At 41.9% G+C, this 18,656-nt stretch overlaps 2 protein-coding genes across 5 annotated transcripts in view; one reads left to right on the top strand and one right to left on the bottom strand.

Moving 5' to 3' along the window:
- Positions 1 to 18,656, bottom strand: part of USP13 (ubiquitin specific peptidase 13) — a 180,004-nt gene that overhangs the window by 81,655 nt on the left and 79,693 nt on the right. For all 4 annotated transcript variants that reach the window (XM_053564766.1, XM_053564767.1, XM_053564770.1 and 1 more), the window contains 2 exons: positions 10,938 to 11,080; positions 9,141 to 9,325 (listed from right to left, as the gene is read on the bottom strand). In XM_053564766.1, the coding sequence (XP_053420741.1) occupies positions 9,141 to 9,325; positions 10,938 to 11,080 (328 nt within the window). The remainder of the gene's footprint in view (positions 1 to 9,140; positions 9,326 to 10,937; positions 11,081 to 18,656) is intronic.
- Positions 3,643 to 4,230, top strand: LOC128568085 (protein PBDC1-like). The gene has a single exon (XM_053565749.1). It carries the CDS (start codon positions 3,643 to 3,645, stop codon positions 4,228 to 4,230), a length of 588 nt encoding a protein of 195 aa, XP_053421724.1.

The raw sequence follows: 18,656 nt of genomic DNA on the forward strand, positions 1-18,656 counted from the left end.
AGGCCTCAACGTCCACAGGGCTCATCATTAAACATTTAAGAAAACTTCATACATGTTTTTATTAATTGATTTGGCTTTCAAATAAACAATCTATTAAACAGATTTAAGGAAAACAAAATAGAATTGATATATCCCATAAACTAATACAAAATGATAATTAGAAAGTAATTTTTGTTAAAAAAAATTATTCTGTTAAGAAATTAGGCAAGAATCAAAGGCAGATTTTTTTCAAAATATTAACATTATATCAGCTAAAACAAAATTAATCTCATTTTGGTGCATGGCACACCTCTTCGGGACACGATTGTAAGAGAGACTTTATCTAACAAATGCAGTAAGGGCAACCTAATTCTTTATATCCTCAATGAATTCCAAACAATAAAAAAAGGAAAAAAAATTTTATATCAGCTAAATGAACTCAAGAACCCATATCACTAAGTATATCTTAGTGATCTGCATTGTTTCCCAACATTTTATACTTTCTATGATTAAAATAGGAGTCTATATTCAAATATGCCCAATTAGACGATAAGGCGAATCTTAAATGTTCTTCGTCCTTCACCATCCCCGCCAAAAGACCTTACCAACTACAGCAGATGCTGGATTAACATTAACAGCCCAGGAGTTCTTAAGAACTAATAAGAAAAACACCTACACATACACCTACTAGAAAATTGGCCTGAGAAATTCACAGAAAGAATAATAGTGGCCAAAAATAAGAAAAATGTTCAGCCTCACTAAAGCAAATTAGAACAAAATACCAGATTACCAAAGCTTTTATAAAAATCTTCATATGAAAACTTGTCAAGGATTTGTTGAAACGTGTACTCTCATACACTGCTGGTGGGGATGTAAATGACTGCACCTGTCTAAAAGAGAATCTCAGCAAGTGAAAAAAAAATTTTTTTTGAGACAGAGTCTCATTCTGTCACCCTGGGTAGAGAACAGTGGCATCATCAGTTCACAGCAAACTCAAACTCTTGGACACAAGTGATCTTCCTGGGCTCAAGAGATCCTCCTACCTCAGCATTGCAAGCAGCTGGGACTACAGCACCTGCCACAACACCCAGATAGTTTTTCTGCTTTTAATAGAGATAGGGTCTCACTCTTGCTCAGGCTGGCCTTGAACTCCTGAGTTGAAAAGATCCTGCCACCTCAGCCTTCCAGAGTGCTAGGATTACAAGCGTGAGCCACTGCACTTGGACTAGCAACAGAAAATTTTAAACATTCAATCTTTTTTTTTTTGTACAGAGTCTCACTTTATCACCCTCGGTAGAATGCCATGGCGTCACACAGCTCACAGCAACCTCCATCTCCTGGGCTTAGGTGATTCTCTTGCCTCAGCCTCCCGAATAGCTGGGACTACAGGCGCCCACCACAACGCCCGGCTATTTTTTATTGCAGTTTGGCCAGGGCCAGGTTTGAACCCGCCACCTTTGGAATATGGGGCTGGCACCCTACTCACTGAGCCATAGGCGCCGCCCAACATTCAATCTTTTTTTCATAAGAGTTTATCCTAAAGAAATAATTAGACAAACACTCAAATATTTGCACACATTTTAAGGTGTTCATCAGAACAGCAAATAAAATTGTAAAACCTCTCAGGGGAATATTGAAATGACTTATGGAACCATCAGGAAATGTTAAAGTTTCAAGGGGCAAACCATAAAAACAGAGCTTTTGAGAATGACACTGGACATTTCAGACAGCTTAAAGACGATAAATGAATTAATTTCCAAGTACTTCAATTCAAGCAATATTCCTATGAAATCACAATATTTCACAAATTAAATTATTACCTGAAGATTGTAAAATGCCACTTTGGATACACTACCTGGAAATTCAATGACAAACTTTTGTGCAAGTATAATAGTTACTTTTTTTGTTTATTTGTTTGTTTTTTGAGACAAAGTTTTACTCTGTCACCCAGGCTTAATCACAGCTCACCTCACTGCAGCCTCCAACTTCTGGCCTCAAGCAATCCTCCCACCTCAGTCTCTATCACATGCAGCCAGTCACTCGTTACTTTCCAGATTTTTGCTCCTCCTTGAGTTCATATCCGTCTATTTTATTGATTTTATAATACAGAAGTACCTTTATAAATTGACCACCCAAGGGACTATAACAACTGGTCAACATACAGAAGCGGTCACCATAAGGTCACCATAAGGAACCAAGCCTATGGTACTGATATGTACACGCGTGGTATATATCCAGCCTATAAAAATTAGGTCAACTTAAGAAGGTGGTCAGCTATGGAGGTTCTGCTGTATATGTTATCTCAAAATATTTCATAGCACACTCAAATTATATGGTTCTCTCAATATTTATTGTACTTTGGCTTTCAACAAAGCCCACTAGATATAACCTAAGCATGACTACTTATACAACTACTGCCTCAGGGGATCCGCTCCAAGATAGGCTGGTAAAAGTTCAGTCAGGCAAATGAGTAACAGCATGACATACTCACCCAAAGTCTCTACACTTAAATGGTACATGTTCTTGGAGTCAAAAATGTCTTTGAGAAAGAAAGAACTTGATTCTTAAAGAAGCAAAATAAATCAAGGAGAGAATTTCTAGAACCAAAAAAGCCCCATGGCAGGACAGGGCTGATATGTTCACAAATGGCATAGAAAAAGGGAAAAAAAAAAAAATCTACCTGGGACCTTCATCTGTTGCCTTTTCTGTTTCAGTACTGACCACCATTTTGAAGCCATAGTGGTTTCTTAGAAGGAAGAGTTTAGTCCATGATTATTTACTACATTCTGTATGGAGATAAGTAAATTTTCTAAATCTTCAAAGGAATCCATTAATATAAAATCCAGAACAACATCATAAAAATTTAGATTTTTCAGCCTTCTAGCAGCAAATTCCATTTCAGTACAATGCCAGTGATCAGTCTGCTCTAAAACAGAGAGCGTTTCATCAAAAATGTCTTCAAACTTTTTGGATTCTTACATGCTTTCACAATTAAACCTGATAAAAAAATTCCCTTCCACTCTCAGTAATGAATATTCTACTGGCTATTTCTGAAACATTAACACGAAGAGCCTGTCTAATACAGTGAAATCTGGCTAGAAATCATTGTCTTTTAGGCACACCAACATTTCAGTTCTTGGGACTGAAAGGGCTGGGGCAGACTCGAGGCTGTAGGTTTGCGCCACTTCTCTCCTCTGCAAGCTCAGCTACTGAAACAACGGGATCAGCAATACGATGCTCAAGGTGTCTCACAAGCCAAAGTCACCCACATTCTCCTTCATGGTGACAGCTGTACGTTTTTCAAAATCATTAACAAGGAAATTAGGATCAAACTCCCCGAGGTTAGCTACAAATTCTTCTTGGAGACAATATGCTCTCCGTAGCAGAACTTCAAGTTTATGAGTAAATTCATTACTAGTAATGTCATCTACTTCTTCTGCAGCAATGGAATCTCCTGTACCCAGTTTAATAGAACTGCAGGCTTCATCTTCAGCCCCACTCTTACGAAAGGTTAGAGCTTGTTCCCAAAGATGCAATGCCTCTTCAAACACTTCCATAATATTAAACTCTCAGGAATGGTCTCAGGAATATTGACAGGTTTAGTACCATCTTCATATGCTTTGTCCCAGGAATCAGAACACAAGCACAGCTAAGACAAGAAATATGACTCTGGACGCTTTCCGGACTGCAACAATGGAGGCTACCAGTGGAACTGATGAGCCGCCGGATATTAAGATGGCTTGGGCCATGAGAGCCATGCAACATGCTGAAGTCTACTACAAGCTGATTTCATCAGTTGACCCACAATTCCTGAAACTCACCAAAGTGGATGACCAGATATATTCTGAATTCCGGGAAAATTTTGAGAAACTCAGGATGGATATATTGGACCCAGAAGAACTCAAATCAGAATCAGCTAAAGAGAAATGGAGGCCATTCTGCTTGAAGCTCGATGAGATCATAGAAGATTTCAACTATGGTACTTGGCTGCGACTAGACTGTTCTCAGGGCTACACTGAGGAAAACACCATCTGTGCCCCCAGGATACAATTTTTTGTTATTGAAATTGCTCAGAACTGGGAAGGCTATAACAAAGCAGTTTCCATCAGTGTTCAGGACAAAGAAGGAGAGAATGAAGCCAACAATGGAGGAGAGAAAGGAGCTGACAATGGAGGAAAAAAGGAAAGGGTCAACAGAGAAGGAGAAAAAGCTGACAAAGATAGCAACAAAACTGGTGAAACAGCTATGTAAGGTAGACAGTAAGTATCACTCTAGAAGCTATGACTCAGCTGAGCCTACGAGTACCATGGTGCTTTTTGCACAAACTGTTTTGGTTGAATATATAATCGATAGACACCCAAAAGGATGTCTTTCCAGTCTGATAATCAGGAGTTGCTTTGGTAATTTCCCTACTGGCTTAAAAACTATTATTGGCGTCTTAGTTAATTATTTTTTGGTGTGTTCTTTTTTGGCTGTCACCACTGGTCAAGTCAGAAATTTTGTAAATAAATTTCTTTTGGCTCTTAAAAAAAAGAAATATCACTCTGAATGGAGGCCAAACTCTGAGCAGATCCTGGGTATTTACTGAAAAGTCCTCCATTAGCACAGTTCCATGTCTGACATCTTTGTCTTTGCTAGAACTCAAGATAAAACGTCAAATTCCATGTACTACTTGAACAGCTCTAATCTTTGGCTCCTGCTGCTCTTCTAGTATATTCAAATCTGAGTTGCTCTGTTCTCTTGGTAATATTTCTCCATTCTTCTTTCCACATTTTCTTTTAAAGCGATGGCCCCAAAATTACAGATATAACATTCACTGAAACAAACAACTCTTTAGCTACCAGTGAAAATGTGATCATGTGAGCTGGCAATTTCACGTCTGGATATACATCCAAAAGAATGGAAAGCAGAGTCTTGAAGAGATATTTGTACACCCCTAAAACATGGAAGCAACCCAGAGTCCACAGACAAACACCCACAAGCAAAATCTTGTCTGTCCACACAGAGGAACATCACCTGGGAAAGAGGACAGGACCAAGGAGGACAATCAGATACTCTCAGAGCTGCTGCCTTCCAGGAAACTGTGATTTGCTTCCAGATTCCTCTGACATGACTCTTTTCTTTTTTGTTTGTTTTCTTTCTTTCTTTCTTTCTTTTTTTTTTTTCTGAGACTCTGTCACCCTGGCTACAGTGCCATGGCATCACAGCTCACAGCAACCTTACACTCTTGGGATCAAATGATCCCCTTACCTCAGCCTCCCAAGAAGCTGGGACTACAGGTGCCCACCACAACCCCAGCTGGTTTTTCTATTTTTATTAGAGACGGGGCCTTGCTTTTGCTCAGGCTGGTCTCAAACTCCTGAGCTCAAGCAATCCATCCACCTCCACCTCCAGAGTGCTGGGACTACTGTGCCAGGCCCATGACTCCTTTTCTAATCTGGAACTCCAGGCCAGGTACAGCCAGCGTGCTGGTGCCTGCTTCCCCACTGGCACTGAGCAGCAGCCAGGGAAGAGGCGAAGTCCTTCTAGGGTTAGGAGTGGGAAGATCTGTGTGTATCACGTGTAAGAAGTGATCAAGCCCTTTAAAAAAGTAATTAATCCAGAAGGTGGTATTACCAGTCACTTTTATTTATTTTTCTAAACTTTTGTCTCTATTTGCTCCATATTTACACTGAATATCTGTTTCTTATCAAGAAAAACTATAAAAATTCCCTTTCTCAAATCTCTTAGATTTAAACTATACAGTACATTTCAAATAAGTTCCCCACTAGAAAAAGCTTTTGGAAAATTAAAGACATATAGAGAATAGAATTAACCCTTGCTTTTATGATTGGCATACATCGAACTAGCATCTAATTATGGTCATCCTCATGCACTGAATAACGACATTTCTTCAGTCAGTGCAGGGCCACATATTCGACAGTGGTCCTACACAATGACAATGAAGATGAAAGCCTCCTATTCCCTAGTGACATCATAGCTAAAGTATAAAGCATTATTCATGTGTCTGTGGTGATGCTGACATAAACAAACCTACTGCATGGCCAGCTGTATAAAAATGTAGCACATACAGTTATATACAGTACATAATACTTGGTAATGATAATAAACTATTGTTACTGGTTTAAGTGTTTACTATATTTGTTGTTGTTTTTTTAGAGTGTAGTGCTTTTCTTTATAAGAAAAGAAAAGTTAACTGTAAAACAGCCCCAGGCAGGGCCTTCAGGAGGTTGCAGAGGAAGGCTCTGTCAGCCTAGATCCCTGAAGACCTACCAGGGAAACAAGACGCAAAGGTGGACGGTAACATGGATGACCCTGTCTTCGTATAAGTCTAGGCTAATCTGTATGTGTTTGTGTCTTAGTTTTTTAAAACTTTTTTTTTTTTTTGCAGTTTTTGGCTGGGGCTGGGTTTGAACCCACCACCTCCAGCATATGGGGCCAGTGCCCTACTCCTTTGATCCACAGGCACTGCCCCCCCGCAAAATTAAAACTTTTAGGATAAGAATATAAGGGGAAAAAAATTGTACAACTTGGAATGTTACAGTTATTACAAAAGAGTCAAAAGTTAAAAAGATGTAAAAGTCCATGAAACGAAAAAGGTACAGTAAGCTAAGGTACATTTATTATTGAATACAGGAAAATCTTGGCTTATAAACCTGGTGTAGCCTAACAGTGTTTATACAGTCCATAGGAGGGTTCAGCAGTGTCCCAGCCCTTTACAATCACCCCACACTCATTCACAGACAGTCCTGCAAACTCCATTCATGGGTAGGTGCCCTACATGGGTGTGTCACTTTTCACCTTTTATACTGATGTTTTACTGTAGCTTTTCTATGTTCAAATGTTTAGCTCCACAGATACTTACCACTGTGTTCCAAATGTCTACAGCGTTCAGTACAGTAACAAGCTGTACTAGTCTAAGAGTACTATAAGAAAGATTTTGTATGGAACTCACAGATGAGTAAGACATAGCCCTGCCTCCAAACAACTGAAAATTGAGAAGAACTAAGACTCACTTACACGGGGTTAGTCTTGGACACATAATTCTGAGAACTGGATTTCTAATAAGTGGCCCTATAAAACCACTACATAAGCCAGCATACAGAGTAGAATTATTCCCCCTTGCAATTTTACCCAAAAGAATTCCTAAATTGCAAACCTTTCTCTCTATAACACCCTAAAGGAGAAGGCCTCATCCAACAGTCATCCAACACCCACTCGATGAATGCCCTCTAAACACGGTGCTGTAACCTGAATTCACATGCATGTCCTGTTTTTTGTTTAAATCCAGGAACATTTAGGATGAAGCCTGGCTTGGATAGGTTTATTCTTTCAAGAGGGAAATGTTTGGTACCAGCACCTGGGACTCCTGCAGCTACTTTTCTCTGAGTTAAAATAATTGTAGAAGCTTTGAAAACAAGAAATTCTCCAAAATGTGAAACAAGAGTCTGACATGACCATAATGCCAGCCCTCAATTAGATGAATAAGGAACTAAACTAGTTCAATAGAAAAGAAAAAATGGGTGAGAAGTATCCCTTGATTTAGCAAAGAGATCTTGGCCAATTAACTCTCAGGCAGGCTAATGCAAATAAACAGAGAAGAGAAGAGAATATGATGGATTTTATAATTTTCCGAAAACAGCATCTTACCTTAAAGCAAAGAAGAAATAGAGCCTAAATAAAGCTCAGGAACATGGAGAAGAGTGGGCTAGGTCCAGATCTATGTGTAATAAATGTAAATGTTTCCAGGTTAGGTAATGGGTTCTTATAGCCACTGCTCAATATTTAAGTTTCCTACTTCTGACCATAATATTATTAATATTTCCCTCTCCCTTACAAAATGATAGAAGATATCAACTGTACAAACACGGCCAGAAGCTAATGTTTCAGAGCATACCACCTGAGCATAAGCAGGAGCATGCCTAACTACCACACTGACAGTATGAGAGTCATCAATTCCAACTTCCAGAGAACGTGAGCATCTGCACCACCAGGTGATTTGGGGGATGATTTTAACACACCATATTCTCTGGAATTCATCATCTCCATGATGAATGCATTTGTTCCAAACATGATACTAATCTCCCATAATGGATTCCAAGGCTTCCTTCTGCTGCTCTAACAGTGGATTTGATTATGCACACTCCCTTCACAAATCCTGTCTCCTGCTTCTGTCCTCTTAGCCAAGAGATATACAGAAGTACAATAGTAACATCTAACTTTTATTAAGACCTCACTATGGCTGGGTGTGGTGGCTCAGGCCTGTAATCCCAGCACTCTGGGAGGTCAAAGCAGGTAGATTGTCTGAGCTCACATGTTCGAGACCAGCCTGACTCAGCCAGAGTGATACCTCATCTCTAAAAATAGCCAGGCATTGTGACGGGTGCCTATAGTCCGAGCTACTCAGGAGGCTGAGGCAAGAGGATTGCTGACCCCATGAATTTGAGGTTGCTGTTAGCTATGATGCCACGGCAGTCTACTGAGGGTGACAGAGTGAGACTCTATCTCAATAAAAAAAAAGAAAACCTTACTATGTACACTGGGCTAAATGCTTTATTCACATTGACAGATGAGGGAGGTGCCGTTGCTATCCCCATCATGAGGAAACTGATCTTTTGTGTTTACTTGGGTGGCTTTGGAGAACATCCTCCTAAGTAAGGTATCACAAGAATGGAAAAGCAAATATCCAATGTTTTCAGTACTAATATAAAACTAGTAGATAAATAACCACATGCTCACACAAGAGAAAAACATGACTAAATCCAAGAAGGAGGGGAGGGGAAAAGGGGGTGGGAAGCTCTCACCTCACAGGCACAATGTAGGGGAAAATGGCCGGGTGAAGGGTTCATCTATGACTTCAAATTTACCTAACAAATGCAGACAATGTAACCTAATCATTTGCACCCAGATATTAATCTGTAATTAAGTAAAAGTAATGTCCACCTAATGAAGAAGTGGCAAGGATCCCCGAAACAAAATAAACAAACAAAAAAAAAAAAAACCTTGCCCAAGACCTCACAGCTAATAAAAGGCAGAATCAGGACTCACATTTGGGCTGTTTGAAACCAGATCCTATATGCTCCAACTATAGGGATTAAGAGATCATTTAAATCTAAGGGAAAGCCACCGCCTGTTCCCAAATTTGGCAGAGGCACACTCACCTGCCCCATCAGGAGTGATGGTTCCCAGTTTCACAGCCAGAGGGTAGCCCGTGTCTCTGTAATGCTCCAGCGCGTGCCCATTGCCCCCAGAGCTGTCGAAGAACCACTTTCCACACAGCACAGAGCCATCAGTCAGATTCAACCAGAGGTTTTCCCGCAGGTCACATCTGGCACACTTCCAACCACTGGAAAGCCATTGGAAAGTAGTCAGAATAGCCAGAACATAATAACACAGTGAACATCTCCGAGGAGACAGCACATCTCAAACAGGGAGGTCACAACAAGCACTGAGTGGACGAGAGACTAGAGCTTCCCATGTTCCCCCTCAGAGCATTATCATTACCCCTCCCAGAGCAGCAGGGTCACTCAGCACCCCGCGTGCCTCCCAGACATGGACAAGGTCCTCTAGCATCTCCAAAATGATTCTTTCACTTTAAGAAAACTGACACACCACGTTGAGGTAGGATGTGAGGTCATTTCCTTAAAATTCCTATACAAGGAACGTGGAACTTGAACAAGTTTAAGATACTAAGGATACCATGTGCATGAACATCTGAAGTTCTAAAGCATTAATCACACATGGTAAGACCAGTTTAAACAAAACCCTACTTGACTGCAAATCTACCCTAATTAGAAAGGAAACCAACTTAAGGGAATGTTAAAAACATTGGCTATGTGCCAGGTGCCCTACAGAAGTCTCATCATAATAAACAACATGAAGATTATACTCTGTATTTTCACAAAGAGAAGAAACTGAGGCCCAGAAGTAAACTTCTTTCCTAAGACCACACATATGTGAGTACAGTACAACTGTCAAGAGTTCAACCAGTCCAGACACATTCCTCATGCCACTGCTCTTTCCCTCCAGCAGCTGCCTCTGTTACCCCCCAGCACCCAGTCAGAGGAGAAGCTCGTGTAATCCAAAGAGCATTCCAGCCAAAATATGATGGCCAATGACTGCAGTCCGTTGGGTTCTCCCAGAACAGACTCTGACATAAACATGTGGGTGTAAATGACTTCTGTGGGAAGCAATCCCAAGGAGAAGGGAAGACGGACAGGAAGGGCAGGAAAGGCCAGGCGCAACAGCCGGGCTAAGCGTAATCCTAACACTCTGGGAGGGCAGCCTGAGGAAGAGCAAGACTCCATCTCTAAAAAAATAGCTGGGTGTTATAGTGGGCGCCTGTAGTCTCAGCTACTCAGGAGGCTAAGGCCAGAAGATTACTTGAGCCCAAGAGTCTGAGGTTGCTGTGAGCTATGACGCAACAGCACTCTACCCAGGGCAACAAAGTGAGACTCTGTCTTTAAAAAAGGGGTGGGGAGGTGCAGGAAGCAGATAGAGGAGGATAAGTCAGTGAGCAAATGAGCATTGTGGGCCCCAGGGCTTAGGCCAGCTGGGGGACTATGAGAGACAGTAGTCCCCCAGAGGGGCAGTGCGCTGGGTATATATAACCCTCCAGTCCCTGGTTGAGGACTGTTCCAGGAGGAGCAGAGGGAACATTCATCTGTGGCTGTGCCCCATGCATCAGCCTAGAGAAAGTCCTTAGGCAAAGAGCTGCAAGAGCTTGCAGCTAACTGACAGCCAGGGGACAGGGAAAGGCTTAGGGGTGTGAGCTAGATGCACTCAGCGCCTACTACAAAGGTGCAGATGATTTTAGAGAGAAGTTTTAAGTTATCATTTTTAATAAAAGACATCTGGTAAGACAATATGTAACTTCTAATTCAGAGAAGAGGTAAAAAAGCAAACATCCCCTTGACCATTTTCGGGGGTGAAGCACGGCTTGGTTACCTGACTCTCACCTTGGAGGAATCCGGACCCCACTGTCCAGCTGCGTAAGATTATTGGCGTATTTAGACACTGGCAGTTCACTTTCCCACGTGTCTGGGTCCTGCTTTCTGTAAGGAGACTTTGAGCTGAGAACTGCATCACAAGCAATTGTTACCTGTGAGACAAACCCAGATGTAACATATATCAACAGTTTGAGAGAAGAGAAATTTCTAGAAAGCAAATTTAAAAGCTTATTCATAAGTACAGCTGAACTGAAGACAATTCAGACTTCACAGTTACCACAAAAGCAAGCAAGGTCCTGGTTTCCTGCACTTTCCCCTGGATCTCACTTGGCTTTGGCTCTGGCCAAGACTGTGAGGCATGGACAATGACACAGATAGCAAGGAACTAAATTCCATTTGTAAGTTCACACTTAGATTTAACAGTTCCAATCATTTAGCCAGCAGGGTGAAAAGTACAAGGTGAACAATTCACAAGGGTGAAATTAGATACAGGAATGCCCAGGATGTGCCCACGTGGTATGTTTCCTCCTAACAAATGTGCACCCAGATATCCAATATCCTCAACTCATCACACAAAGTCATGTTGTCAAGGGCACTTGAATGGATTGTAAGCAGCACAGCTCCATTTCCCAATCTGGTGCGATTGTGACCCTGGGTAGGGACATGCCCAGGTGACTCCGTGCCAGATTAGTTCACATAATGAGCAAATCTGTGATGTCCTGCTTGGTACAACTGACTACAGGGGACCTCTGCCTTCTCCCAAACCCTAATTGATTCTGTCAATACCAAATTAACTATTTGCTTGATGCCATAAGCTACTTCTAGCAGTTTTTAAACACTTACATTCTGATGGCAAAGTAAAATGAGACAATCACATTGGAAAACAGTTTGGCAATCCCTCAAATGGTTCAACACAGTCACCATATGAGCCAGCAATTCCACTGCTAGGTATATACCAAGACAAATGAAAATATGTGTCCACACAAAGGATTTTAAACAGAGCTGGGCACAGCAGCACATGCCTATAGTCCCAGCTACTCAGGAGGATCACTTAAGGCCAGGAGTTTGAAGCCATAGTGCTTTATGATCATGCCTGCAAATAGCCACTGACTCCAGCCTGGGCAACATAGCAAGACCCCACCTCTAAAAAAAAAAAATCACAATTTTAAAAACAAAATAATTTACATTCTACATCACTAGCATCCTGCATAATGAGCTGACTGTTTCCCACTGAGCTTCACTGACAACTGACCCCAGAACCAAGTAAGAAACAATGGGGGAAGTGCCTTCAGCCGCCATCTACTCCCACTCAGCCCCAAACAGTTCCTATGAGCCCTGGGACCAAAATAAATTTAGAATCCACCTCTTGTCCAGAAACCACACTCCTAGTGCCAGTCACTGTCAGGGCTACACAACACTCTCCATGCAGTTGTCTTTCCTCCACACACCCCCCACTTCTTTGCACAGCGACCAATATGCTCTATGCTACCCTTCCCTGCTTAAAACTCTCACAGTTACACTGAACACTCCACCAACTGATGACAAGAGGCTACACAGTCAAGAACAAGGAAGAGATCTCTGCCTCAAAAAGCTTATAATCCATTACAGATCAAGCATTCATCAATGTATTTAAACTCTTCCAAGGAGACCCTCCCATTCACCCCTCACCACACAACCCTGTTGTATAATTAGCCTTTCCTTTCAATTGGCAAAATTCACCAGCCACCACTTTCCAGGGATGCCCATGGAAAACAAGGGCATCAGAGTTCACCACAAACCCCTTCCAGATTTCATGGGTTTGGGACCTGCCACCTTAGTACTTTGAGTAACATCCTAATCTCTTTAGTCTGGCCTCTTATAACCTCTTTGTCTTTGTCTCACCATCCACCTGATGGTTTCTTTGTCCTCCTCAGGACTTTTTCCATCCTCATTAGACTTTTTTGAAGTTTTCTGGTTTGAAATGCACAATGATTTTGAACAAGAGTCAGATGTGATCTCCCTCTCTCTTCTTTGAAAAACTTTTCCAGTGACACCCAGTATCATCTAAAATCACTTAGAGGGGCTGAGCACCTATAGCTCCATGGTTAGGGTGCCAGCCACATGCATCAGGGCTGGTAGGTTTGAACCCAGCTGGAAAGAAAGAAAGAGAGAGAGAGAGAGAAAGAAAGAAGCAGAAGAAGGAGAAGAAAAGAAAGAGAGAGAGAAAGAAAGAAAGAAAAGAAAAGAAAGGTGTGTGGAAGGAGAAGGAGAAGGAAAAGGAGAGAAGGAGAGAAAGAGAGAAAGAAAAGAAAAGAAAAGAAAGGTGTGTGGCAGGCGCCTGTAGTCCCAGCTGCTAGGGACACTGAGGCAAAGAGAATCTCCTGAGGCCAAGAGTTAGAAGTTGCTAAGAGCAATGATGCCACAGCACTCTACAGAGGACAACAAAGTAAGACTCTGTCTCTAAAAAAATAATAAAATAACTTAAAGGGGTCACTTAAAATCACTTAAAATCACTTAAAGGGGTCACTTTTAAAATCACTTTTTAGGGGTCACAGCTAAAGGTCAGGATCTGTCATCCTAAGATTACATCATCCAGTATAATCCTAATTACACTGTGAATTATTTTTCCCTGGATTTGTTGTCTGGAACAAAGTGAAAAGACCTTGGAACTAGCCCTGGCTCCATCAAGGTCTCCGTAGGCCTGAGTTCAGTGAGCTGAACTGGCCCAGAAGAGTTCATTATTACGCTTTAAGAAATTTTGCAAGATGGTTGCTAAACATATTCATTATTGAAAATCAAATTATAGAAATTTAGGATTAAATAAAATATTCTTTTAAAGGAGACATACTCAAAAACTCTTCTCTTCCCAATTGTTTTACCATATCTTACTATAATCTATGTGTTCCGGAGGTTATTTGTGCCCCTGTAGCACAATGGTGGAGATTCTATATAATACTCCGCATATCTCTTTCCAACAATGCATTCAGTGACGTCATGTTGTTAGCCTGAAATCAGCCATGCTGACAGTATTTAGGAGGAGGGATAGCAGATACTATAAAACATGGCTTTAGCCTCCAGGGAGCCTGTTGTTAAACATTTACAAGCACATCACTGCTTTGGTTCTGATGTTGGAGTTCAGGCTTAAGATCCCTGCTGGGCTCACAATGTTATGTCTCTGTGACACTTGCATCACTAGTCACTGAGAGGTGGTTTAACGTCCTGGAGAACTGATAGAGGAACTCTTCCACATGGAAACTGTTCTGCGCTAAGATGTTTGAGAGATGGAAGAGTCACCTGGTCAGGTTATTTTGAGCTCAGAAATTTTTGTTACTTAAAAGTTTAAAATAGGCAGAGCGCGGTGGCTCACACCTGTAATCCTAGCATTCTGGGAGGCTCAGGTGAGTGGATTGTCTGAGCTCATGGGTTCGAGATGAGCCTGAGCCAGAGTGAGACCCTATCTCTACTAAAAATACAAAAAAACTGAAGCAAAAGGATGGTTTGAGCCCAAAAGTTGGAGGTTGCTATGAGCTATGATGTCGCCATGGCACTCTAACCAGGGCAACAGCTTGAGACTCTATCTCAAAAAAAAAAAAAAAAAAAAGTTTAAAATCATCAAAAACCAAAACATGCAGGAAAAGCATGAAATGAACTATAGTAACTAGCATCTTTTATGTAGACAAATCGTATTGGTTACTGTCAGATAAATACAAGCTTTTCCTTTACTGCCCACTCCTGCCTTACAAATAATTCTTTCTCTCTTTTTTTTATTCTTGAAATATTTTTTAATTCTAGAAGATTTTTGTATTAAAAATTATAATGTATCTTATACTGGATTCCGATTTCTATGGCATTTCTCTTCTAAATAATATTATTCAAGATGGGCGTGGTGTCTGATGCCTGTAATCCCAGCACTCTGGAAGGCTGAGGTGGGAGGATTGCCCTGAGCTCACAGGTTTGAGACCAGCCTGAGCAAAAGCAAGACCCCATCTCTAAAAACAGCCAGGTGTTGTGGTGGGTGCCTATAGTTCCACCTACTCAGGAGGATGAGGCAAGAGAATCACTTAAGTCCAAGAGTTGGAGATTGCTGTGAGCTATGATGCCATAGCACCCTACCAAGAATGACAAAATGAGACTCCGTCTTTAAAAAAAAAAAAAAGAGGGAATTCTGGGAAGATGGCCGACTGGTAGCAACCCTCATCAGAGGTTCCTGAGCAAAGGAAGAAAAATTGGATATAATCAGACTCTACGAAGCCAAAGACAGGGAGCTGAGCCAAGAAAGAAGTTCGGCAAGCTGTAACTCCAAGGAAGAGCATTCAGGAAAACAACTTAAAGGTACAAAGCCTATTGACTAGAGGAGGGAAGACCCCTTCCCCAAGCAGGAGGCCTGATGCAGGCTATCTGTGAATGAACAGGGAACAAAAGACCTCTCATTTTACCTCGGTAGAGAGAGCCACTAAACTCCATGTCTCTTTCTCCAGAGAAGTTCCACTTATGAACCTACACACCACCCCACCAGGCATATAATTGAACGGATATTTTTCCCCTCAAGTCCAAATTCCCAGTCCACCCTTTCCCCCTCGCATGGTGGTCTGAAGTTCTGCCCCCTGCAGAGCATAGAGTGTTTGGTCTTATCCTGAGCGACCTGGGTATAGTGTGGACCGCCAACCATCAGGATGTGGTTGTGACTAACTGTGACTAACGGGGAAGAAAGAGGGTGTGGAATAAAGGGATACTCGGCTGGAGGAGGAGCAGTCCCCTGGTTATGACTATGCCCAGCCAGTGGTAGTGTTGATCCTCGGTTCGGGCTGTGTCTGGCAGGACGGGGTGCAGAACTTCCGGCTCTGACAGCACCCACAGCAGGAGAGTGGTTGCCCTGTGTGGACTGAGTTTGGCAGACAGGGCTGGTCCCTGCTGGGCCTGCAAGCAGAGGCTTGATAGGCACGGACTGCAACCGGAGAGCAAGGGCATGGACTCCAGATTCCAACAGAGCCCTTGAGCAGTGGCTTACTGGGTGTGAACCAAGCCCTGAGGGCTAGGGCATGCTCCACTGCCTCCAGCAGGGCAGGTGAGCAGAGACTTACCAAGTGAAACCTGCGGGCGGAGTGTGGTGCAACAACTCTAACAGAGCCTGTGAACAGAGGCTTGCCAGGCAGTGTTCTGAGACTGGCAGGTGGGGCGTGGTCCCCTGACTCCAACTGGTCTGGCAAGCAGAGGCTAGCTGTGTGTGGACTGAGACCAGAGCGCAGGCCCGGTGTCCTGACTTTAACAGAGCCTGCAAATAGAGGCTTGCCTGGCAGTGGACTGACATTGGCAAGGTGGGGCGTAGTCCCCTGACTCCAACTGGTCTGGCAAGCACTACTCCAGACCCTACTCCACAGGCTAGTTGTGTGTGGACTGAGATCGGTGGGCAGGGGCGATGCCCCTGGCTTCAGCTATTCCTATGAGCAGAAAAGCAGACAATAGTGTGGACTGAGTCTGGCAGGTTGGAGTGTGGATGCCTGGCTCCAATTGAGGTTTGAATCCCTTTGCTTTGAATTGTCCTTGAATCCCTCTCTGTTGGGCAGGGTTTGCACTGCCAGAGACAATTTGACTGGAACCCATGTTTGGGGCTGTCCACTCTGGGACATTCTGAGGTTGACCTTTGATGTTCTGCAGTGGAAAAGAACTAAATGGTGGGGGCTGGGTGCCATAGCTGTTTGTATCTCTTCACAGTCAAGATTTAAATCTAAGAGTGTGGTTTCTTAGGATAGGGTAGAGGTTGGCTGATACCAAAACAGAGCTAGCCTGCACTATCTCACCAAGCAGGTCCTCAGAATCTCTGGCCAAAACTCTGAAAGGGGCCTTTGTAAGGTTGTAGGAGATAATCCACAATTACAAAGCGTAGAGCTTTGGCAAGAGGCTATCTCTAATACCTGAGAACCCCAATTCAATTCTCACCTACTAGTTCTAATAACCAAATGGCAGAAAATAAACATGGTGCAGACCCAACAAAAGAACTCTGGCAACATGAATAACCAGAGTAGATCAACACCCCCTAGAAATGACAAAGGAGATACAACTGAAGATGCTATGCATAGGCAAATGGCAGCAATGTCAGAAATCAAATTCAGAATATGGATGGCAAATAAGATGAATAGAATGGAGGAAAAGTTAGAAATTGAATTCCAAACAGGAGTTCTAAAGTTATCTCAAGAAATTAATGAATTCAAAGCCCAAGTCACCAAAGACATGGACATAATGAGAAAAGAGATAGCAGAGCTCAAGGAAACAAAAAAGTTAGTTGAGGAGCTCCAAAATACAGTAGAATCCCTCAGTAACAGAGTTCACTAGGCAGAAGAAAGGATCTCTAAAACTAGGACAAAACTTTTGAACGTTCCTAAACACTCAAAGTGACAGACAAATGGAGAGCAAAAACTAATCATTCCCTGAGAGAGTTGTGGGATCACTCCAAAAGATCAAACATTTGACTTATAAGAATTCCCAAAGGAGATGAGGATGGTCCTAAAGGTACACATGCTCTACTCCAAGAGATTTTGGAGAAGAATTTCCCTAACATTGCAAGAGATACAGAACTTCAGATAGCAGACAGTTTCAGAACCCCAGCAAGACTCAATACAAATAAAGCATCTCCTAGATACATTGTGATTAACTTTGCCAAAGTTAAGATGAAGGAGAAAATTCTGCAAGCAGCCAGACATAAGAAAAGCATCATCTACAAAGGGAGAAATATCAGAATGACTGCAGAACTCTCAGCTGAAACCTTTCAAGCCAGAAGAAGATGGTCATAAACCTTCAATCTCTTAAAACAAAACAAGTTCCAGCCCAGGATCCTCTATCCAGCTAAACTGAGTTTCATTTGCAATGGAGAAATCAAATAATTTAATGACATAGACATGTTGAAGAAATTTGCCATAACTGAACTAGCTCTCCAGGATATTCTTAGACCCATTCTCCACAATGACCAGTGAAATGCTCTACCTCCAAAGTAAACTCACCCAGAAATTTTTGAATAAAACCCAACTTCCAGTAGTTGTGAAGGATTAGTGAAAGGATTAAAATTGTCCATTGGACATCTGAAATCATGACACCCAAAACACAACCAGGCTTATCAATTCTCTCAATTAATGTGAATGATTTAAACTGTCCTCTTAAGAGGCACAGGCTGGCTGACTAGATACATAAACTCAGACCGGATATCTGCTATATACAAGAATCTCACCTTATGTTAAAGGATAAAAATAGACTTATGGTGAAGGAATGGACTTGTATAATACAGGCAAATGGAAACCAGAAAAAAGCAGGGGTTGCAATTTTAGTGCCAGATACAATTGGCTTTAAACCAACAAAGATAAAGAAAGATAAGGAAGGTCACTACATATTTGTCAAGGGAAACACCCAACATGAAGAGATTTTGATAATTAACATTTATGCACCCTACCAGAATGCTGCTCAATTCATAAAGCAGACCCTAATGGACATGATATCTTCCTGCACTATAATAGTTGGAGATTTTAACATCCCTTTGACAGTTTTGGACAGATCCTCCAAAAAGAAACTAAACACAGAAATATTAGACTTTAACCTGGCCCTAGAACAAATGGACTTTACAGACATGTACAGAACATTTCATCCTAATAAAACTGAATATACATTCTTCTCATCAGCCCATGGGGTCATCCTTCAAAATAGATCATATCCTAGGACACAAGTCTAACCTCAGAAAATTTTAAAGTGTAGAAATTATTCCTT

The sequence above is a fragment of the Nycticebus coucang genome, chromosome 16, assembly GCF_027406575.1.
Source record: "Nycticebus coucang isolate mNycCou1 chromosome 16, mNycCou1.pri, whole genome shotgun sequence".
Taxonomy (NCBI): Eukaryota; Metazoa; Chordata; class Mammalia; order Primates; family Lorisidae; genus Nycticebus; species Nycticebus coucang.